Genomic DNA, 24120 nt, shown 5'->3' on the forward strand with positions numbered 1-24120 from the left:
GTAACGCCACCACCAAATATTCTATTTAAAGTGTTTCACTCATGGCGTTACCTTGCTATGTCTTCACATTTGGTTTGGCTTCAATCTCAACATGTTTTCATGATTATCTTCACTATGTTGATTATATATATATATACTAGTGTTCTGTCCTCTACAGCATTCACTTATAGCTATGTCTTCTTGTTGAATCTTTTGAACTAAGTGAATGTGATCGGACCCTAACCTCTCTATGCTTTCTATCTCAAACTCTATCTCTCCAAATCATATGCATTCTATTGAAACTGTCGAATGTCTTCTCTGCGTCCTTGTCAGCAGAAGATACAGAGACAAACCTTAAGTCCGCTTTCAATGCTCATTCCTCCACATGAAACCTGGAGAAGTAGGAACGACTACCTGACAATCCAGGCGTGCGTGGGACGTGGAACAAACCCCAAAATTCTGCATGATGGCCATGTGTTCCTCAGATGCGAATCACCAGGGCCACCTATGTAATAACGCAGTGCCGCCCCTGTACCTATAAATACACACTTCACAGCGGTCATTATCTCTTCTTCCACTCTCGCACGAACCCTAGCGCCACTACTAGCCCTCGACGACGCCGGCGACGAAGCGCTTCGCTGCCGCAACCTCTCCGACGCCGTCTTCACGTCGACCACGGACATCATCCTCTCCGCCGTCACTGTAGGTGTCCTCCGTCGCCAAGTTAGGGCACGGAAGATCGAACTGCTCGGCCTCCTCTTCCACTCCGTCTAGCAGTTCTTAGTGTGGTAAATAAAACTTCCTTTTTACGGCACCGTTGATCCTATGTCTTTGTCACTTTCTACCACAAGCAGTTTCTATTCACACAAGTTAGATCTCTCTCATACTGCATCTTATAACATGCCTAGTATATTCACTTATGCTTCACAAAGTAGTTAGATTCCTCACTTGTACTGATCTCTGGATTCGTACAAATCTGGAACCAACTCCTTATTTATGAGTGAATGTCTTCGCACGATGAGGTCAATGTCTTCTAAACTGATTTATATTCAAAATCTTCTGAGAATGCATATGACCTCTTCCCCTTCCCTCGCACCTTAATGATGTCACAGGTACATGTCCATGGGAGAATCCCTTGGTTCTCATAGTCTGCATTCATTTGCAGAATTCTTACAACATCATATCAATTCTCCCGAAGCCAGTTCCTGTCTGTCTAGCAAGCGAAAGCCCTTGAAGCCTTTGAACGTATTGAAGCCTTTCAGTTTAAAGTTCATGGCTTCAGAGAAATCAGCAAGAAGGGTGGCAGAAAGCGTCGTGGAGAAACATCAAGAGATCTGCCAGATGACCTCTCAGAACTGTACAAGACAGATCCTGAAGAGGATTACAATCAGCGCAAAACACGAATCCAATGGATTCGACGCTATTGGGCAGAACAGTGGTTCAAGTACAGATTTGTGACAAAGGAATATGCTGAAAAGAATGCCATCAAGCGACCATGGGGAGACATCCTCTACAAAAATCTTCAACCCAGGACCAGAGATGAAGCCATTGAACAAGGCTTCTATCCCTGCATGGTCCATGGACCACAGCCTGCGGATGCTGACCCATCGTCACTGCTATGGTGTCGTGACGACATTCTGTTCAAGCGCAACTTTCAGTTTGCCCAGAACTCAGCGAAGCAGAACAAGAAGACATTGGGACTATACTTCAACCCTGGTCCTTCTGCTCCAAGGGCTGACGGCACCCGTGATGTAGAACCCAATGTCGTCGGTCCTTTCTACAACCTTGAAGGTCTCATCACCCATATCTTGGTTCAAGGGACAGCCGTGAATGAGCCTGCAGCTGACGCTGAATTAGATGAAGCGCCTGCAGCGCCGAAGCCAAAGAAGTTGAAGAAGCCTAAAGCTTCAAAGCCTGGCCCTTCACCAAAAATCTCACGGGCGAAGCCACTGGCAACTACATCTCCTGAAGATAGTGTGCAGTCTGAAGATTTGTCATGCATCTCCAAGCCCCAGAAGGTCAAGATGCCTCTACCACACACCGGCCAAGAGCTAACTGCTGTTGCCATTCTGCGCAATGATGCCATTGATCTATCAAGTGATGAAGATCTTGCAGATGACGCTCTTGAGCAACTCATCAAGAGCAAAGAAGAAGCAGAAATCTTCAATGATCTGCCGCTCTTTGATGTAACAATCATCCACAACTTCATTGATGAGTGGTTTGACACGCCAAACATCAGCTTCGACGATCTCCAACTACCAATTGGCCTCAGTATCGCCTTCCATGGCGCCATTGCTTCAGAGTTAGCCATAGCCCAGCGCATTGTTGAACTGAAGCAGAAGATTGACTTTGAGAAATCTCAGTTCAAAAAGCATATGGCCAAGCTCAGCGTGCAAGACGTGAAGAGCTTCAAGATTATGCTGCACGAGCTCAAGGAAGCCTTTCTAAAGAAACATGCAGAAGCTCAGGGTTCTCGTGAGCGCATGAAGGTCCTGGCTGATAGGTGTGTGCAAGCCTATAATGAGGCTGAGAAGCGCAAGGCCCTTGGGCGTCCTGGCATCGACCCCAGGATGGCTGCCAAGAAGACGAAGAAGCCCGCTATGGCTGAACCCGAAGCACCAAGGCAGGAAGCAGATCCCCTTGTCTTCCCAACTAGCATGACTGGCCCGAAGCCAAAGGTCAGGTCAACCGCTTCAGAACTGAAGAAGACCAGGACTGCTGAGGCTGAAGCAAGGAAGAGAAAACATCCTGAAGCCTCTGCTACTGCCGCCGCCAAGAAGAAAAGAAAGACCAAGAAGGAACGGGCTGCTCCCACAGAGCCATTGATTGTTGAACCCATTTCCATGGTTCACCCCGACGCCGATCCACAAGAACGTCAACTGACTGTCCATGAGCCTGCTTTCACAGAGGCTCATGAAGCTGAAGACTTTCCAGCAGCTGATCCCATCGCTGCTGAAGACATTGGTCACCATGACCATGTTGAATATGATGCATCCCTTCCTCAGCTAGAGCACCAACAGGTATCATCGCCTATGCTCACGCACAGCGAACTCATCAGCATTGGTCGTCCACTGACGCCAATTGCACAGGATGCTTCATGGGCGGATCGCCCACAAGAGGAAGAAGACTTTGCGGCCCAGCCAACAGCAGCTCCACAGGCGTCACCCATGTTGCGCAGGCTTCGCAAAGGTCCAAGGACTCAAGTCTCTGCTGAAGACAATCCGGTTGCATCAGCCGCTGAAGAAGAAGTCCCACAAGTTGCCACTCCCCTGTCCCACCAAGAAGCGGTTCTCGAGGAGAACGTGATCGCGACCGACCCTCCTGCTCGTCAAGTGGAGGTTGAACATCTTGAGGCTGCCACCACCAACACCACTGAAGCCACTGATGTTGTCATGGCTGAAGCTAATGTGGAGCCCTCACCAACAAAAGCACCAGAAGTCAGCGAAGCCACTGATCTCGCCGCTTCTGTTCCTGCGTCTGCTGCCGGTCCCCAGTTCGACTATCATGTTGAGCACAGGCCTTAGGTGCAGAAGCCAATCCCAAGATTGCCAAGGTTCCCAGGTCCTGCATCAGCACCTGGCTCCTTCAATCTCAATGGCTTCAGAGCAGACAACACATTCTTTAATAGCTCTAGGAACCCCTACTCAAGGGAAAGAATATCATCTGATCGGTTCTGGAGTTATCCGCAGCGAAGCTATTACTCATGCGTTCTTTACAACCAAGGTCGCATCTTCCCACACAAGCGCCTTGACATTGAAGCAATAGCTGGTCTGCCCTGTCTGGAAGAAGCTCTGGATTACTTCAAAGAGGTTGGACTGCTGCCGTTCGTCACTGACCAAGAGCATTGGAATGAAGAGTTGTTGCTCCAATTCTATGCCACACTTCACATCCGCGGGCATAGCAGAGATCCGAAGACTTGGGTCCTGGAGTGGATGACAGGAAACGTTCATCACGAAGCCAAAGCCTTTGACATCATTGAGCTCACTGGTTTGACCACTCCTGGCGATCTCTACGAGCATGGCTGTCAGCTTCATAGTGAAGCTATTGAGAGCATCTTTCAGAAGATTGAACCTAATATGAGTCAGATGCTCAGTATGATGAAGCCATTGCCCCAAGATGCTGCTTATCCCACGGAGTTCTTCGTTGAAGACCTTGAGTATCTGCCAAGAACCATTTATCACATCATAAGGCGAACTCTCTGGCCAATCAAAGGACATTCTCCCCATGCCAAGATGGAAGGTGCAATGAAGACTTTGGTCTTCTATATTCTTCATGGAAAATGCTTCAATACACAGGATTTCTTCATTCGCCAACTTGCTGCATCTGGCTCTGATCTGTTTGGTTTGAAGTTCTACGCCCCTTGGGTGATGCGGCTGATCAAACTTCACTCCGCTATCTCATATCAGCCCTCTGCCCGCAATCATAGGATCTTTTTGCCTGATGTGGATATGTCTATTAAAGCCATCTATCCTGAGCCTGCCAAGGAACCTCTAAGTCTTCATAATGCAGAGCATCAAAGTTTTTCTCAGAATGTTGAAGGCATTGAAGCCGTAACTCGTGTGTATCCTTTGGCTGGCACTACACGTGCACCGCATCCTGCTCTCACTGAAGCCACTGACAATACAACTGCTCCACGACCCAAGAAGCGCACTTGTGTTCTCAACGACCGAGAGCTTCTTGTGGCTCTTCATCAGAAATAGGATAGGCATCATGACTGGCTAAAGCGTCAAATGCAAAGCCTCTTGGTGGATGTTAATCGCATTCGCAATCTTGCCACCAAGAATGCTTTTGTTGCCCATGAAACCTCTCGCCGCACATGGAAAGGGCTGACGCTGATGTGTTCTGGAGATGATCTTCAAGAGGATGGCTTCTCGGAGCGATTCAAGTTTGACTCCACACCTCCTCGAAGGGCAGTGCTGCGACGAACTTCATCCCTTGAAGACTCTGAGTTCTCTTCCTCTGCTGCAACTGTGAATGCTAGAGTGATCGAGGATGAAGACGATGCTACTTCACCGCCACCTCCTTCAGCACGCTTCGACTCTGCTACAAGCTCTTCTGCACCGCCAAACACCACCAACGACCCTGCTGCTTCACCTACTCTTCATGGGAACGAGTAGATGCTCTATGTCTTCAAACCTTTTTGGTCCTTACTGACAAAAGGGGGAGAAGCATATGAGTTTTATAAGTCTTCAAGCGGGTCCATATGGGTGAGCGCTTTATATTTTGCTTCGTGCTTACAACTCTCATTTTGCTACATTTGGTTCTTTCAGTTGTAACACTTAAACTCGATGGTCGTCTGCTACTTATTTGCCACCTTGTGTTGTGATGATAAATTCCGCATGTGCGACGATAAATTCCGCACTTAGATCATTCTGCAGACGTCCATTTTCCATTATGCATGCCATTATCTTCACATACTTTCTCATGCATAGTGGATTGTCATCATAAGTTGAAGTGGATCTCCACAAGTACAACCTGCCATGTGCATTTGCATTCCAAAAGAAAATTACTTATATGCACATCTTCAGGGGGAGCCCTTGCAACTTATGAAGACAATTCCTTATCCTTTACAATTTCATAGACTATATTCCTCGTTGAAAACTTCAACTAGTTTGTCATCAATCACCAAAAAGGGGGAGATTGTAAGTGCATCTAGTGCCACCCCTAGTTGGTTTTGGAGTATTGACGACAAACCTAGTTGAGGGACTAATGTGTTTGTGAGAATTGCAGGATAACACAGGTAGAAGTCCCTCATTGATTCGGTTTTCCTACCAGAGATGACCCCTAAAAATGTATGAAGACATTGAAGTCAAAGGTGGTATATGAAGATATTCACATTGAAGACTATGACAAGAGAAGACATCGCATGAAGCCTATGGAGCTCGAAGACTTAGATCTTTCGTAGGTCTTTTTCTTCCTCTTTGTTGAGTCATAGGAACCACCGTACTGTTAAGTGGGGTCCAAGAGAACCAGTCAGAATGACTGAAGTGATGCTTAAACAAAACCTATGTCTTTGAGTGAAGACTTTGAGAGCGAATCTTGTCCAGAGTCGGACAAGTCAGCTTTGCTTGTAGCCCAAGTAAAGTTGTCGTGTGAGTTTGAAATCTGACCGTTGGAACACGTGTCAGTTCCTTAGTGACCCAGGGTCATTTCGGACAAATCAGGTCGGGTTGCCAAGTGGCTATAAATAGCCCACCCCCTACAACCATAAACGGTTGGCTGCTCAGATTCAGAGTACGGCTTTTGTCGTTTGAGAGCAACCCACCTCGAAGCCTTTGAGAGAGAATTCCTTGCGAGGATAAAGCCCTAACCACCCAGAGCCAAAGACAATTAGGCATCACTTAAGTCTTCTTGTCTGTGTGATCTGAAGACTTATTACACTTGAGGACTGTGCATCCTCCAGCCGGTTAGGCGTCGCGTTCTGAGCATCCAAGAGACATTGTGGATTGCCGGTGAACGAAGTCTGTGAAGGTTTGGGAGTCTACCTTGAAGACTTACCAGAGTGATTGGGCGAGGTCTGTGTGACCTTAGCTCAAGGGGAATACGGTGAGGACTGGGTGTCCTGAGCTGCGTGTTCAGGACTGGGTGTCCGGGACTGTGTGTCCTCAGGTTTAAATACCTAGCCGCCCTAACCAGATGTACAGTTGTCACAGCAACTGGAACTGGTCCAACAAATCATTGTCTTCAACGTGTCACTTGTTTCATCCTTTCCTTCCCTTTACTTAGTGTTGGTCCTTGTGAAGTCATTGTATGATTGCACTATCTTTTATCTTCACTGAGTGACTGCGTTTTCTGTTTGGCTTCATAATATCTTCCTACCTGATCCTTACTACATTGCTGCTATTAGTCATTGTGCTTTCACTCCATTGAATACTTGACTATGGCTTACCTAGTGTAGTCTACCTTCCGCTGCAGGGTAATAGGTTTATTTCTATCATTTGTCTTCATAACTTCCACGTCTTGAAGACTTTCATAAAAATCGCCTATTCACCCCCCCCCCCCCTCTAGTCGATATAACACACTTTCAAGCCCGACATGATAAGACATAAATGCCCTTCAATGATATGACCGTTAGGTGGATAGATATTTTGGGACAGCTGGCGCATAGCACAGCAATGGTCGGAATTTTGAGTAGCAAAATCCTCAGGTCTATCATGTTCCTCACTGTGTAGGCAATCCGCACTGGCGAATTCCTAACTCCTCAGTCATGACAAATTCCTCAGAGACCAGAAGAACTTCATCTTTGTCACTGGAGAAATTGACTGAACTGTATGAGATTTCCAATGGCTTCACTCGAAGGGATTGGTAGGTGTAGGATTTTGAGTTGAGCATCACATGGAAATTTTTCCTTAGTATTTCCTTGACCCCCTTTCACAGTACAGTGTTTCCTAGGACTCAAGAAAGAGAAAAAACAAAACTATGAAAACGAAAGTCTTCAAGCTTCATATTCCTCGCGTGAATATCAAGTCTTCACGGACACACCAATTTCTTCACTTTCAAAGTCTTCATGAAAGTCTTCAGAAATATCAAAATCTTCAGTCAAAGATATTTATTTTTAGGGGTCGACTTTTCCTGTAAATATCAAACTCCTCATAGACTTATAGACCTGTGTACACTCACAAACGCATTAGTCCGTTAACCTATAAGTCTTCAATACACCAAAATCACTAAGGGGCACTAGATGCACTTATAATCTCCCCCTTTTTGGTGATTGATGACAATATTGGTTAAGTTTTCAATGGGGATAAACATATGAAGTGTAACTACTGATATTGAGGAATTTGATTGCAAGATATAGAAGAACTCCCCCTGAATATGTGCATAGTGAGGAATTTGCTTTTGAAGCAATGCACACTTGAAGAGTTGAATCATGTAGATCCCCCCCTATATCTTGTAATTCATACACGCATTTAACATATAATATGAAGAATTTGAAATGCATGATGAAATATGGTGCCTGATGAAATTCAGCATGCGTGCAATAATATTAACGAGGAATAAGCATGCAGAATAGTGCATCAAAAGTATCAGAGCACCATCGGGTTTAAGATTACAACTCGATCCAATAAAGTTTCAGAAGAACAAGAGTTGTAACTTAGCAAAAAAACGCCCATATAGTAGACCCGCTTGAAGACTAACTCATATTTCTCCCCCTTTGTCATCGAATGACCAAAAGGATCGAAAATGAGGACTAACGCCCCTGAAGATAATCAAGTTGATGAAGGAGCGCCAGCGTTGTTGGGGTCGTTTGTTGATGTAGGGCCTGCCGCAGTGTCGTCCAAATCTTCATGTTCATCAGTGTTGCGCGATGAAGAATATGAGCTGGCCACCAGAGAAGGAACCTTGACCTTCTTGAATTTCTTCGGTGGAGGTGCAGACCAGTCAAAATCTTCTTTGAGACCCATGTTCTTCAGATCTTCTTCACCATACAGATGTGACAGGATTGCCCAGGTGCGACCGAAGACTTGATGGAGGTAGTAGTGGTTTTTCTTCACTGCATTGTGTGTGGCAGTCATGTTGTGAAGAAGTGAACCAAACTGACGCTTAACCCATTTGTGATTTCGATCCACCTTCTGGTGAAGACTAAGCAGAAGTTCATGGTCAGTCATCACGCATGGAGCAGTGGCTTGAGGAGTGGACTTGGGTGCATTGGCAGAGTCATGTGTGGCAGAGTCATCATTGGTGGAATAAGATACAGCTTTGCGAAACTGACCATCCAATGGACGAATGACTTCATCTATTACAGCTGGTGCCTTGCTCTTTCCATCAACTGAGGAATATGTCTGCTTGAGGACTTCAATTGGGGGAAAGTAGCTGAGGTGATTCTGAAAATCAGCTTTGTAGTTAAGTGAAGACCTTGTCCTGAGGAATCTCATAATCCAAGGTGCATAAGGCTTCAGCTCAAACGGAGACAGTGCAACATTGGCCATAGTCCTCATGAAGAAATCGTGATAATTGACTGGAATGCCATGAACGATGTTGAATACCAGATTCTTCATGATGCCAACAATTTCCTCATCAGATGAGTCGTGGCCTTTGATGGGACTGATTGTCCTCGTAAGAATACGATAGACAGTTCTGGGCACGTACAACAATTCCTTCACGAGGAATTTGGTTCTTGGTGCTTGACCTGGCTTCAAAGGTTTCATCAGCACCTGCATGTAATGATGTGTGAGCTCAGGTTCACTGTAGATGTAGCGAGCTTCTTCAAGGGGAGGACTGAGTGGTAGAGCACGAAGCAATTCAGAGGCTGGTGCAGTGTAGTGAGTATTTTCAGACATCCAGTCCAGCACCCATGAATTCACATCTTCAGCATCTTCGGTGATGTGCAGCATTGCATAGAATTAAAGAATCAGTTCTTCATTCCAATCGCAGATGTCAGAGCAAAAGTTTAGCAGTCCAGCATCGTGAAGAACACTGAGGACTGGTGCGAAGCACGGCAGAGATTCCATATCCACGTGAGGAATATGCTCATGGTAGAAGATCTTCTCCTTGTTGAACAACACTAAGGAATAGAAATTGGCTTGACTGGTAGTCCAGAAACGCCTCTTCCTAATGCGAGCAGAGTCATATGGGTTGTAATCTTCGAATAATGCATGCTCACCGAAGAAATCATCAGCCTTGAACTTTTGCTTGCGTGAGAATGGATCCTTTGGCTTCGGCAGAGGAGTGTCAGTGAGTTGCATCACGACCTCAGGAATCTCAATCACAGGTTCTTCAGGCTGAGGAATTTCTGGTTCCTCCTCAGTGACAGTCTGCATCGTTGGTTGTTCAGCAGCAGCAGTTTCTTCAGCGCTAGTGGCTGGAATTTCCTCATGGACAGATGCAGTGGGATGAGTTTCTTCAGAGCCCATGTGAACAGTTTGTGTGGGGGACTGAGGAATTTGTTGTAGAGGGGTGAACATTGGAGAGTTTGGATGCTGACTTTCCCAGGATTCATCACTGATTACGGGTGTGGAGTAGCCAATGTCCACATCTTCATCTTCCATTTATTCAATGCCAGCCTCTTCAGCTGTGAACTAAGGCATAGGCGAGGAGATGATAGGTGTTGAAGGGATCGCATCCACTTCAATTTCTTCATCCAACGGTTCAGACGAAGCAGCAGAAGGAGTTTCTTCATCAGATCCGCTGGGGATCACATATTCTTCATCAAAAGGAATAAGGTCCTTTGATGGCCTGGTTGAGATGGGAACAACATCAAACAGATTTGCAAATGAACTTGTCATAGGCTTCATTTTCTTTGGAGCTGAAGAATCTGAAGCAACTGATGCTTTCCTTTTCTTCACTGCAGCACGCTCTGCAGCCTTGGGCTTCTTCACATCTAATGCAGATGGAAGGATTGGAGTTGAAGTTGGTGCAGGAGCAGCTGAGGAATCTGGTTGATTTTCTTCAGGCACAACTGATGCAGTTGCCCTGAGTTCTTCAGTTTCTTCAGGCACACCACTAGTGGGTGCCCTGGCAATTTCTTCAGCAGCTGGAATGCAGTCATCAGCTCTGGAACTCACATTATCTTCACCAGCCCGATTGTCATCAGCGGTGCTGACATTTTCTTCAGTAGGCTGAGCAGATGCTTCAGCTTGAGGAATTTCCTGTTGCATTGGGGCTGCAACATTGGAAGTGAAGTTATCCGCAAGTTTTACAAAACAAACCTTGGCTCCAAGCCAATCAGCGCGATATGCATCAAAGTCATCACTGAGTTTCTTAATCTCAGTCTGAATAGTGACAAGTTCTTCAGTTGTCATAGAGATAACGTTTTTCTTCAGATAGCGCTCTTTCTTGTACTGCGCTTTCTTGATCTGCCTGCCCTTCTCAAATTTCCACTTTTCTTCTTGAATGAAGTGGGTCAGCATGTGACTCTGGCCAGGAGTCAGCTTGAAGTCAGGCAAGGGAGTGTTGGGGTCCTTGTGCCAATCATCAATATAGTTGAGGATCATCTTGGGATCCAAAAGCAGTGGCACCTCTGATCCTTTGGCTCTAGCGGCCCTATCTTGCCTGTCTCTGATGATTTCTGCAAGTTCATCATCATCAGCTTCGTCTTCATCAGACGACACTTGAAAAGCGACTTGCTTCTTTTGAGGACTTGGGGCGAGGACCTCGTCCAGCAGTGGCCTTTGTCTTCAGCAGTGAGAGGCCAGCTGAGGAACTTGGTGCAGCTGAGGAATTAGCTGAGACACCTGAGGCAATAGAGATGCCGGCAGTCCTTTGGCACGAGGCGAGATGCACTGGTGCTGAGGATTTAGTTGGAACAACTGAAGGCTTTGGCGGAGGAGCTGAGGACTTTGGAGGAACAGGAGCAGCATGAGGAATTTTTCGTGAGGGCTTTGAGGATTCTGGCCGTGAGGGCATTGCTGAGGAACTTGGCCTTGAGGGCATTGTTGGTGAAGCACTTGGCTTGCGCGCAGACTTCTTTGACATAACCTTCTTTGACTTGACAGCAAAGGCCTCAGCAGAGGCAGCAGCAGCAGCAGCGGAGTCTTCATTAAATTTCCTCCCTACTTCTCTGGCTTGCTTAGCCAGCTTGGCTTGGCGCTTGGCCCATTCATTAGGATAGTCCTCACCGCGCTTGAGGCTGGTGGGATCAGCGATTTGGCTAGGTGCCAATGGAGCTCTTGGGCATGGAGGATTGAGTGTGAATTTCTTCATGTACTTAGGAGTGACATATCTGTACTCCCTCCATTCTCTTGCCCATCTCCTCTCTATCTTCTGAATGCGCACTTTGCGCTCATTCTTGGTTTCCTCAGTAGGTGTGCAGTACCCAGCATATATGTCATCAGGGATCTCAAACGTTGTATTTACCTCAGGCCTCTTTCCTCCCTTCTGTGGCTTCTTACCGTCATCCATTTTCTTCAGTTGAGGAATTTGAACAATTGAATTCTCTGAAGAAGTATGCAACTTTTCTTCGAGGAACGCTGCAAATGAGTTAAGTTGATGAGAACCTAGTGATTCAGCAGCTGACATGTGTACCTATGAACAGAGTATAGTTGCGAGGAATTTGGAGAGGTCATATGCGTTCTCAAAGGGTTTTTCAAAAGAACAAGTTAGAGGAATTTGACCAGATGAGTCTTGAAGAATTTCACTAAGCGTTCTTTGTTTTAGGTTCCAGAGATGTGTATATTAAAAATCCACACATTTGAGGAATCTTGAAGAAAAAACATGTCTTAGAGAAACGAGTCAAGAACAGATGACTTGTGAGGTGTTTAGTGTGTGAATCTATGAAGAAAAACACCTTTGAAGATTTTGAAGATACTCATTCGAATCAACGAGGGTAGTAAAAGTAACTTTTAATTACCCTGGACGAAGAACACGACGAACTGGAGTGAGGAGATGTGAAATTCGTCTGTGCAGATCTTCCACGCCCTAACTTGGCGGAGGAAGATAGCTACGACGATGGCGGAGTGAAGATTTCTGCGGTCTGCGTGAGTACATCGGCGACGAGGTCGAGGCAGTGAAGCTCTTCCTCACCGGCAGCGATGAAGTAGCGACGGCACTAGGGTTTGAGAAGCTCGAGCTGGAGAGAGAGGTCGAGCGGAGTAAAAGAAGTGAGGAAGGGAAGGAGGGGTATTTATAACCACGGTGAAAAATTGTTTGCCCGAAGAAATTGGACGAACGTGCCCCTGACCCTTCTCATTCGCATGACATGTGTCACCCACGTAGTGAGAGGTGGAGATCGTGTTAGATCGTGGGTGAGTGGATAAGTGTATCGTGGGATGCGGAACGGTTTGAGCGGCAAAGCCGAAAATTTCAATAAGATAGGTTTTAAAGTTCCGTTCGCAATTTCTTCAGCTGACAAGGATATAGTGAAGATTTTGAACGAGTTTCAAATAGAACGCGCATGAAGAATTTGTGAACAGATTGGGTTGAGGATAGCATAGAGGGGAAGAGTCCGATCACATTCACTTAGCAGACAACCAACTTGAAGAAATAGCACTAAGTGAATGTTGTAGAGGACATAAACTCATATATATATATATATAGCCAATGAAGAAAAACGACGGAACCAGTGAAGACTATGCAAAGTTGAAGAATATGAATAATTTGAGGAATTTCAACTTTTGGTGGTGGCGTGACTGACCGTATAAGAATGATGATTTCAGACACCACGTACAATTATCGTAGGGTTCTGAGAATCAAATTCTTGATTAATTTCTTCACACTAAGAGTGTTATTCTTCATTGATTGAAGAAAAACGTTTCTTCATGTGTTGCACATCTAAGTCATCAATTTTGCATGAGTGTTAGGATGAGTGTCCTTTTCAAAGAACATTCGAAGATTCTAGGATATTTAGCTCACACCGCAACTTGCTAAATCTCTTCTCATACAAGGGCTTTATGAAGATATCGGCTAGCTGTTCTTCAGTCTTCACATGCTCAATAGAAATGTTGCCCTTCAACACATGATCACGAAAAAAATGATGACGAATCTGAATGTGCTTTGTCTTCGAGTGCTGAACTGGGTTGTGAGGAATCTTGATGGCACTCTCACTGTCACAGAAGAGAGGCACATTCTTCATGTTGACGCCGTAGTCCTTGAGAGTTTGCTTCATCCATAGCAATTGGGCACAGCAAGAACCAGCGGTAATATACTCAGCTTCAGCAGTAGATAGTGATATGCAGTTCTGTTTCTTCGAGGACCAACAAACCAAAGATCGTCCGAGGAAATGACATGTACCAGATGTTGACTTGCGGTCCACACGATCACCAGCATAGTCAGAGTCAGAATATCCAATGAGATCAAAAGTCGAGCCCTTGGGGTACCATAATCCAAGTGTTGGTGTGTGAGCTAGATATCGAAGAATATGCTTCACAACCTTATGGTGTGATTCCTTCGGTGTAGCTTGAAATCGGGCACATATGCAAACACTAAGCATTATATCTGGCCTAGATGCACATAAGTACAATAAGGAACCTATCATGGAGCGGTATACCTTATGATCGAAGTCAATACCATTCTCATTAGTGCACAGATGGCCATTTGTGGGCATAGGAATTTTGATTCCTTTGCAATCTTGCATGCCGAATTTCCTTAGTACATCCTTGAGGTATTTCTCCTGAGATATGAATATGCCATTGCGTTGTTGACGAATTTGAAGACCTAAGAAGAATTTCAACTCTTCCATCCTAGACATTTGATATTCTTCACTCATCATATAGGCAAATTCATCACTATAACGTTGGTCAGTACAGCCAAAGATAATATCATCAACATATATTTGGCCCACAAACAATTCACCATCATAAGATTTAGTGAAAAGAGTAGGGTCGAGTGAACCGGGTTTGAAGCCTTTCTTCATGAGTTCCTTCAAGGTATCATACCAAGCCCGTGGGGCCTGCTTGAGGCCATAGAGGGCCTTGTTGAGTCTGAAGACTTTGTCAGGATTCTTTGAATCTTCAAAACCTGGGGGTTGAGCAACATATACTTCTTCCTCAAGCTTACCATTGAGGAATGCACTTTTCACATCCATTTGATATAAAGTGATATCATGATGGTTAGCATAAGCAAGTAATATGCGAATAGCCTCAAGTCTAGCAACAGGTGCAAAAGTTTCATCGAAATCAATTCCTTCAACCTGTGTGTAACCTTGAGCTACAAGCCGTGCCTTATTCCTCACCACAAGGCCATTTTCATCTTGCTTGTTGTGGTAGATCCACTTTGTGCCGATGATATTGTGCTTGCGAGGATCTGGACGTTTGACCAGTTCCCAGACATTGTTGAGCTCAAACTGATGTAATTCTTCTTGCATGGCCTGAATCCACTCAGGCTCCAGAAATGCTTCATCTACCTTAGTGGGCTCTGTAATAGAGACAAAAGCATAGTGCCCACAAAAGTTAGACAAATGTGAAGCTTTTGAGCGTGTGAGAGGACCTGGCGCTTTGATGTCATTGATGATCTTTTCAACTTGCACTTCTTTTGCAATGCGAGGATGAGCTGGTTGTCGTTGAAGAATTTGATCGGCGTTTTCTTCGGCACCATTTTCTTCAGCATTTTCTTCAGGTGCATTAGCCCGACGTTCTTCATGTTCTGAAATGAATTCTTCAGCAGATTCTTCAGTAGGAATGACATCCTCAGTAGCCTTGAACTTGATAGTTTCCTCAGGTGCTGGTTCATCTATCACAGTAGGTAGGTGCTCCCTTTGCGAGCCATTAGTTTCATCGAACCGCACATCTACAGTTTCAACAACTTTGTGAAGAACGTTGTTGAAGACTCTGTAGGTGTGCGAGTCCTTTCCGTAACCAAGCATAAAACCTTCATGTGCTTTCGGTGCAAATTTTGAGTTGTGATGAGGATCTCTAATCCAACATTTAGCACCGAAGACTTTGAAATAACTTACATTGGGTTTCTTATCAGTGAGGAGTTCATAGGCAGTCTTTTTGAAGAATTTGTGAAGATATACTCTGTTGATGATGTGGCATGCAGTATGAATTGCCTCAGTCCAGAAACGACGAGGCGTTTTGTATTCATCAAGCATAGTGCGAGCCATCTCAGCAAGAGTCCTGTTCTTGCGCTCCACGATGTCATTCTGCTGAGGAGTGTAAGGAGCAGATAACTCATGAGTAATACCAAGTTCATCAAGATAGTCATCGAGACCAGAATTCTTGAACTCAGTGCCATTGTCACTTCTGATGTGCTTGATCTTCACACCAAAGTTGGTTGAAGCCCTCAAGGGAAATCGTTTGAAGACTTCCTGCACTTCATGTTTGTAAGTAACAAGGTGTACCCATGTGTAGCGAGAATAATCATCAACAATAACAAAGCCATATTGAGATGCTTCATTTGAAATTGCAGAATAATGATTAGTACCAAAGAGATCCATGTGAAGCAATTCAAATGGGCGAGTGGTGGTCATGATATTCTTTGCTGGATGCTTGGCCTTCATCATCTTCCCAGCTTCACAGGCTCCGCATAGGTGATCCTTGAGGATTTTGACATTCTCGATGCCAATGACATGCTTCTTCTTTGCAAGCGTGTGCAAATTCCTCATGCCTGCATGACCAAGTCGTCGATGCCAGAGCCAGCCTTCTGAAGCTTTTGCAAGTAAGCACATGGCTGGTTGTGGTCCTGTAGACAAATCAAGAATATACAGGTCTCCTCTCCTAAAGCCTTCAAAGACTTTGGAATTGTCAACTTCCATAACCACAACACAACGGTACTTGCCAAAGACAACAACCATAACAAGATCACAAAGCATTGAGATAGACATAAGGTTGTATCCTAAGGACTCAACAAGCATGACTTTGTCCATGTGTCGATCCTTTGTAATCGCAACCTTACCTAGACCCAATACCTGACTTTTTCCTTTGTCAGCAAAGATGATATGCTTCAGATGCGATGGAGATAATGGAGCATCCATCAATAGATTCTTATCACCAGTCATGTGGTTTGTACATCCACTATCGAGGACGCACTCAGTGGCTTTGGGTTGATCATCCTGCAGACGAATTAGTGCAGCTTACAAACTCATATACTTCATCAGTGAGGAATATGACATCAATTCATCAGATCAATTTCATCAAGTAAAAGAACTGATAAAGCAATATGAGGACGTGAGAAATGAAAGTTCATTTCTTCATGATTAGCCTACGTCCTATCAGGCATGCTCAGGTCTCCAGCAAATTCTTCAGACGATTACGTGCGTCTGGAGACCTGGCCCTACAGAAGAGATTAGTTCTTTTTCTTCACCACCCACATCTGAAGGGGTGGCAAAGAGTTCATCATTCTGCGAGCTCCATACGAGAAGGATGGCATAGAAGCCAGTCCATTTCGTTTCACATAAGAGGGGTTAGAGTAAGCATAAGAGTATGCAGAAAAATTCTTCGAGGACTTATGGACATAATGCTTTGAAGAATAATGCACATATCCATAATCCTTAGATCTTCCCTGTGAAACAGACGGGTTAGCCCGATGATGTTCATATGAGGACTTTGATCCATATGAGGAATTTGGTCCGTATGAGGACTTGAATCCATATGAAGAATTTGGTCCATATGAAGAATTTGATCTGGGGTTCCTATTCTTCACAGGTGGCGTCATGATGACATTCTCCTGAAGATTTTCAAGGCATTTTTTGGGAACCCAGATTTTCTTCATAGGGGAGTCGTTCCTGTAGTTAGTGCCAACATATCTAGCAAATACTTCACCATTCTAATTTTTGAACAGTTTATAGTTGGAGTCAATTGACTCATCATCAGAATGAGGAGATTCACATGCAAATCCAGATAAGTTAGATGGATCAACTGGAGGTCCCTTTGCAGCAACCCATGTAGTTTTGGGATACTGCTCAAGCTTCTAATATGTATCATCAGCATTGAGTTTCCTCTCAAAGGCGATACCCTCTTTCCTAGGGTTCCTGTTGAGGATCTGCTTTTTAAGCACATCACAAAGAGTCTGATGCCCTTTGAGGCTTTTGTACATGCCTGTCATGTACAATTCCTTCAGCCCTGCATCGTCAGTGATACTAGCAATGTCCTCAAATGAGGAATTAGTGATAGCAGAGGCATGTGAAGAATTTGAAACATTAGCAGCATTTGAACATTCAGGTGAAGAATTAGCAGATTCATGTTCAATGCACTTCAAGCATGGAGGAACAAATTCTTCCTGAGAAGCGCTGATTTGTTGAGCAAGTAATGAATCGCGCTTCTTCTGAAGATATTCATAACTCACTCTTAGCTTCTCAAGGTCTTGCTTTTTTTGAAGAATTTCATAAGAAAGCTTCTCATGATCGGATAGGAGAGTGTTATGATGACTTTGAAGATTGTCAAACCTAGTCTGAAATCTCTGAAGATTTTCAGTCAGGGCTTTAGTGCGATCCACTTCTTCACCCAACATATCATCAATTTTGTCTAGCATGTTTTGAACCTTTTCTAAAGCATTTATTGTTTTACAGGAATCTTAGCTAGTTTAGAATAGCTGGGCTTAAGATTTTCATCAGATTCATTCTCACTTGATTCAGATGAGGTATATTTGAGTACCTTGGCACCCTTTGCCATGAAGCAGTAGGTGGGAGCGTAGTCATCATCCCCTTCATCAGCTTTGTTGGTGAGGTTATTTTCTTCAATGTTGAAGATAGACTTACCGACGAATGCAGTAGCGAGAGCTAGGCTCGCCACTCCAGATCCGGACTCCTCAGATGACTCCTCTTCCTCATTTTCTTCAGATTCAGCCTCAGAGTCCATTTCCTTGCCAATGAATGCCCTGGCCTTCTTGGAGCTGCTCTTCTTGTGATATGAAGGCTTTGAGGATTTTGATGATGAGGATTTTGAGGATTTCTTTTTTTCTTCGCATCATCAGAACTGTAATCCTTGTATTTCTTCTTCTTTGATTCCTTTTCCCATTGAGGATAGTCTTGAATGTAATGTCCATACTTCTTGCATTTGTGGCAGAGCCTCCTCTTGTAGTCACTTGATGATGAATCATTGCTCCTTGAGGGTCTTCCAAGGCAACCACGTCTTGAGAACTTTTGGAACTTCTTCACGAGCAGAGCCAGATCATGGCTCAGTTCTTCAGGATCACCAAGGCTGCTATCAGAGTTTTCATCTTCAGACTCAGATATTGCCTTGGCCTTTAGTGCACGTGATCTGCCATAGCTTGAACCATAAAGATCTCTCTTTTCAGCAAGTTGGAACTCATGAGTATTTAGCCTCTCGAGAATATCAGCGGGATCAAGTGACTTGTAATCAGCACGTTCTTGTATCATTAATGCCAGAGTGTCAAATGAGGAATCAAGCGATCTGAGCAATTTCTTCACCACCTCATGGTCGGTGATGTCAGTGGCACCAAGTGCTTGAAGCTCATTTGAGATGTCAGTGAGGCGATCGAAGGTTTGTTGAACATTTTCATTGTCGAGTATTTTGAAGCGGTTGAAGAGATTGCGAAGAATATCAACTCGAGAGTCACGCTGAGTTGAGACTCCTTCATTCACTTTGGACAACCTGTCCCAGATAAGCTTCGTTGTCTCCAAAGCACTCACTCTGCCATACTGTCCTTTGCTCAGATGGCCACATATGATATTCTTCGCTAGAGAGTCGAGTTGCTTGAATCTCTTCACATCAGCAACATTCAGAGAAGGTGTGACTGAGGGAACACCATTTTCCACAACATACCAGAGATCGTTATCAATTGCTTCAAGATGCATTCGCATCTTATTCTTCCAGTAGGGGTAGTCCGTCCCATCGAAGGTAGGACACCCAGCAGAGACCTTGATCATACCTGCGGTCGACATAACTAAAACTCTAGGCGGTTAAATCAAAATCACACAGAACAAGGGAGTACCAGGCTCTGATATCAATTGAAAGTGCGTTATATCGACTAGAGGGAGGGATGAATAGGCGATTTTTATGAAATTCTTCACTAAGGAATTTGTTGGTGAGGAAATTCATTAGCGAAGAACTACTAGCAGCGGAATAAGTACTCAAAAGTAAGCATAGCAGAATACAAGCATAGTCATCATGATGAAATGAAGACAGACACGGAGTACAGGAAGCGTAATCACAGGATAACACAGGATGAAGACAAACAGACTGAAGAAATTGAACTGAGAAAATTGAGAAAGTCTTTAATCAAAGTCTTCAAACACAGATATGAACAAACACACAACACAGTTATGAGAAAATGAAAGAGTTGAGGGAATAGAACCAGTAAGCTTGGTGAAGACAATGATTTGGTAGATTAGTTCCAACTGCTGTCTCAGTTGTACGTCTGGTTGGAGCGGCTGAGTATTTAAACTCGAGGACACACAGTCCCGGACACCCAGTACCGAACACGCAACTCAGGACACCCAGTCCTCACCGTATTCTCCTTGAACTAAGGTCACACAGATCTCGTCCAATCACTTATGGTAAGTCTTCAGGCGACTTCCAAACCTTCACAAACTTGGTCACTCGGCGATCCACAATTCCTCTTGGATGCTCTAGACCATGACGCCTAACCGTCTGGAAGAAGCACAGTCTTCAAAGGTAACAAGCGTCGGATCCACGCAGAATCAATCTCTTCAGTGATGCTCAATCACTTGGGGTTTGTAGGTGTTTGGGTTTTGGGTTTTTGGTTTTTCCTCACTTGATGATTTTCGCTCAAAGTCCTCAGAGGATGGGTTGCTCTCAAATGACAAGTGTCAGTTTCTCTCGGAGCAGCCAACCAGCTAGTGGTTGTAGGAGGCAGCTATTTATAGCCTAGGGAACAACCCGACATGATAAGACATAAATGCCTTTCAATGATATGACCGTTAGGTGGATAGATATTTTGGGACAGCTGGCGCATAGCACAGCAACGGTTGGAATTTTGAGTAGCAAAATCCTCAGGGCTATCATGTTCCTCACTGTGTAGGCAATCCGCACTGGCGAATTCCTAACTCCTCAGTCAAGACAAATTTCTCATAGACCAGAAGAACTTCGTCTCTGTCACTAAAAAAATTGACTGAACTGTATGAGATTTTCAATGGCTTTACTCGAAGGGATTGGTAGGTGTAGGATTTTGAGTTGAGCATCACATGGAAATTTTTTCTTGGTATTTCCTCGACCCCTTTAACAGTACGGTGTTTCCTATAACTCAAGAAAGAGAAAAAACAAAACTACGAAAACGAAAGTCTTCAAGCTTCATATTCCTTGCATGAATATCAAGTCTTCACGGACACGCCAATTTTTTCACTTTTAAAGTCTTCATAAAAGTCTTCAGAAATATCAAAATCTTCAGTCAAAGATATTTATTTTTAGGGGTCGACTTTTCCTGTAAATATCGAACTCCTTATAGACTTATAGACCTGTGTATACTCACAAACGCATTAGTCCCTTAACCTATAAGTCTTCAATAACCAAAATCACTAAGAAGCACTAAATGCACTTACAGCACTGTAGGTAACGTTTCCATAAAAACCATGGTGAAAACACTTCCGTAAAAACGAACATGAAACGCTTTTGTAAAACCGAACATGAAACGTTTTCATAAAAACGAACAAGTACTATAGCTGTTCGTTTTTAAGGAAGCGTTTCCACCATGGTTTTGTGAAACTTCTGCCCTCTTTTTTTCTTTTTTTGTTTTTTCGGTTTACTCAATTTGTCTGATTGTTTTTCTCTAGTTTGTGTTTCACCGGTTTTTGTTTTGTTGGTTTGTTTTTCCTTTTCCCCCTTTTCTAGTTTCTGTTTTCTTTTTCAGTTTTCTTCTAATCTCTTTTTATTTTGTTATTTTTTTTGCAAATTTAAGATTTTTTTTTCAAACTTGCAACCTTTTTCAAATCTGTGAACTTTTTTCAAAATCACGAACTTCCCTAAATTCCTTGATTTTTTCAAATTTACTCACTTTCAAAAATTAGTGAACCTTTTTAGATTCACGAACTTTCTTCAAATTCACACACTTTCTTCAAATTCATTATCTATTTAAAAAAATGGTGAACATTTTTTAAAATTAGTAAACTGTTTGTGGTACTATAAAGCGGGGAACCCTTTTTCGGTAATCAAGGACAACGAACTGGTAATATATTTCTCATCTCCTGAACTCAAGCAAAAACAACATACTACAAGAACCACATGTGTATGTCGTTCTTGCGTTTACACATTATTTATCATATCCTCTACTAACCTAGTTGTACATCATTCCCTCGAAAAAACTACACTCATACAAGCATCCTCGTTATTCGACAGAGCCACACGACCACAGGCGACCGAACACAGTACCACTCCAGGGACCTGTCACGACTCACTTAGTCCACTTCTTCGATCTTGGGCCCGGCACCGCTCCCGCCGCCGGTGCCCGCGCCGCCGCCGGGCATGTCCTCGTCCATGCCGGCCGCGCCGCCCGGGCCGGCGCCCTGGTACATCTTGGAGATGATGGGGTTGCAGATGCTCTCCAGCTCCTTCATCTTGTCCTCGAACTCGTCCGCCTCGGCGAGCTGGTTGCCGTCGAGCCACTTGATGGCGTCCTCGATCGAGTCCTCGATCTTCTTCTTGTCGTCGGCGGGGAGCTTGGACGCGATCTTGTCGTCCCGCACCGTGTTGCGCATGTTGTACGCGTAGTTCTCCAGCGCGTTGCGGGCCTCCACCTTGTGCCGCACCTGCTCGTCCTCCGACTTGTACTTCTCCGCCTCCTGCACCATGCGCTCGATCTCCTCCTTGCTCAGCCGACCCTTGTCGTTGGTGATGGTGATCTTGTTCTTCTGTCCCGTCGTCTTGTCCTCTGCCGACACGTTCAGGATGCCGTTCGCGTCGATGTCGAAGGTCACCGTGATCTGGGGCACGCCCCTGGGCGCCGGCGGGATGCCGGACAGCTCGAACTTGCCCAGCAGGTTGTTGTCCTTGGTCCTCGTCCTCTCGCCCTCGTACACCTGGATCAGCACGCCGGGCTGGTTGTCCGAGTAGGTGGAGAAGACCTGCTCCTTCTTGGTTGGGATGGTGGTGTTCCTCGGGATCAGGGTGGTCATCACGCCTCCGGCCGTCTCCAACCCGAGCGAGAGCGGCGTCACGTCGAGCAGGAGCAGGTCCTGCACCTTTTGGTTGCCCTCGCCGCTGAGGATGGCGGCCTGCACGGCGGCGCCGTACGCGACGGCCTCGTCGGGGTTGATGCTCTTGCAGAGCTCCTTCCCGTTGAAGAAGTCCTGGAGGAGCTGCTGCACCTTGGGGATCCGGGTGGAGCCTCCGACGAGCACGATGTCGTGGATTTGGGTCTTGTCCATCTTGGCGTCCCGGAGGCACTTCTCCACGGGCTCCATGCACTTGCGGAAGAGGTCCATGTTGAACTCCTCGAACCTGGCACGGGTGATGGTCGCGTAGAAGTCGATCCCCTCGTACAGCGAGTCGATCTCAATGGTGGTCTGGGCGGTGGAAGAGAGCGTCCTCTTGGCCCTCTCGCACGCCGTCCTCAGCCGCCGGAGCGCCCTTGGGTTGCCGCTGATGTCCTTCTTGTTCTTCCTCTTGAACTCTTGCACGAAGTGGTTCACCATCCGGTTGTCGAAGTCCTCGCCTCCCAGGTGGGTGTCGCCGGCGGTGGACTTGACCTCGAATATGCCTTCCTCGATGGTGAGGATGGACACGTCGAAGGTGCCGCCGCCGAGGTCGAAGATGAGCACGTTCTTCTCCCCGGTGCTGGTGGCCTTCTTGTCGAGGCCGTAGGCGATGGCCGCGGCGGTGGGCTCGTTGATTATGCGCATGACGTTGAGGCCCGCGATCACGCCGGCGTCCTTGGTGGCCTGGCGCTGGGAGTCGTTGAAGTAGGCCGGGACGGTGACGACGGCGTTGTTGATGGTCGTGCTGAGGAAGGCCTCGGCGATCTCCCTCATCTTGGTGAGCACCATGGAGGATATCTCCTCAGCAGAGAAGGTCTTCTCCTCCCCCTTGTAGGTGACCACGATCATCGGCTTGTCGCCGGCGCCGGGGACCACCTTGAACGGCCACATCTTCATGTCCGACTGTACGGATGCGTCCGAGAAGCGCCGTCCGATGAGTCGCTTGGCATCTGCATGGCAAAGCAGCAGAGTGGTAAGTGACTGCTCAGAAGCGTAAAACAGAGTAGAAGGCAGAGCACGTACTATCACTACACGAGCATGGATTCTACTACTTACAGTATAAGATAAGAGACCGAGGCAGGCCGGGCTTACCAAAAACGGTGTTGGTGGGGTTCATGGCGACCTGGTTCTTGGCGGCGTCGCCGATGAGCCGCTCGGTGTCGGTGAAGGCGACGTAGGACGGCGTGGTGCGGTTGCCCTGGTCGTTGGCGACGATCTCCACCCGATCATGCTGCCAGACGCCGACGCAGGAGTAGGTGGTGCCGAGGTCGATGCCGATGGCAGGGCCCTCCCCCTTGTTGCCTCCCTTGCTCGCCATCTTCTCCGATCAAATCGAACGCAAGATTCGAGACTGTCTGTGACTGATCGAGTTGTTCTTTCGGTTCGCTCGGTGGATGTGGATATGCTCTGGTTTGCTCTCTGAATTGAGTTGATTGATGATGGAAGGGACGAAGGGGGTGCGGTTCTTATATACCCGCAAGAGCGGTGGGAGCTCGGGAAGGTTCGCGCGGGAGATGAGGTGGGCGGTTCAGGCTCGGCGCCGGGTGGAGGGTTCGGGTGCACGCGCGACACCTCCAGAGCGGTGCCTGCTTCTCTCGGTCGGTCCCCGGTTTCGTGCGCCGCTTTGGGCTGGATTGGGTTTGGTGAGTCCGCTCTGG

The 24120-nt window shown here is 45.8% G+C and overlaps 1 protein-coding gene across 1 annotated transcript; it reads right to left on the reverse strand.

The window, feature by feature from the left end:
* Positions 1 to 21421: 21421 nt before the first annotated feature.
* On the reverse strand, positions 21422 to 23897 carry LOC119285290 (heat shock cognate 70 kDa protein-like). Its single transcript, XM_037564526.1, has 2 exons — positions 23555 to 23897; positions 21422 to 23412 (listed from the first exon to the last, which is right to left on the reverse strand). Exons 1-2 carry the CDS (start codon positions 23778 to 23780, stop codon positions 21665 to 21667), a joined length of 1974 nt encoding a protein of 657 aa, XP_037420423.1. The 5' UTR covers positions 23781 to 23897; the 3' UTR covers positions 21422 to 21664.
* Positions 23898 to 24120: the final 223 nt, after the last annotated feature.

Source organism: Triticum dicoccoides, chromosome 4A (genome assembly GCF_002162155.2).
Source record: "Triticum dicoccoides isolate Atlit2015 ecotype Zavitan chromosome 4A, WEW_v2.0, whole genome shotgun sequence".
Classification (NCBI taxonomy): Eukaryota; Viridiplantae; Streptophyta; class Magnoliopsida; order Poales; family Poaceae; genus Triticum; species Triticum dicoccoides.

Coding starts and splice junctions, on each gene's coding strand:
- LOC119285290 (XM_037564526.1), bottom strand. CDS start 23,780: ATGGCGAGCAAGGGAGGCAACAAGGGGGAGGGCCCTGCCATCGGCATC. Junction 23,413..23,554: donor CCCCACCAACACCGTTTTTG/GTAAGCCCGGCC, acceptor TTTGCCATGCAG/ATGCCAAGCGACTCATCGGA.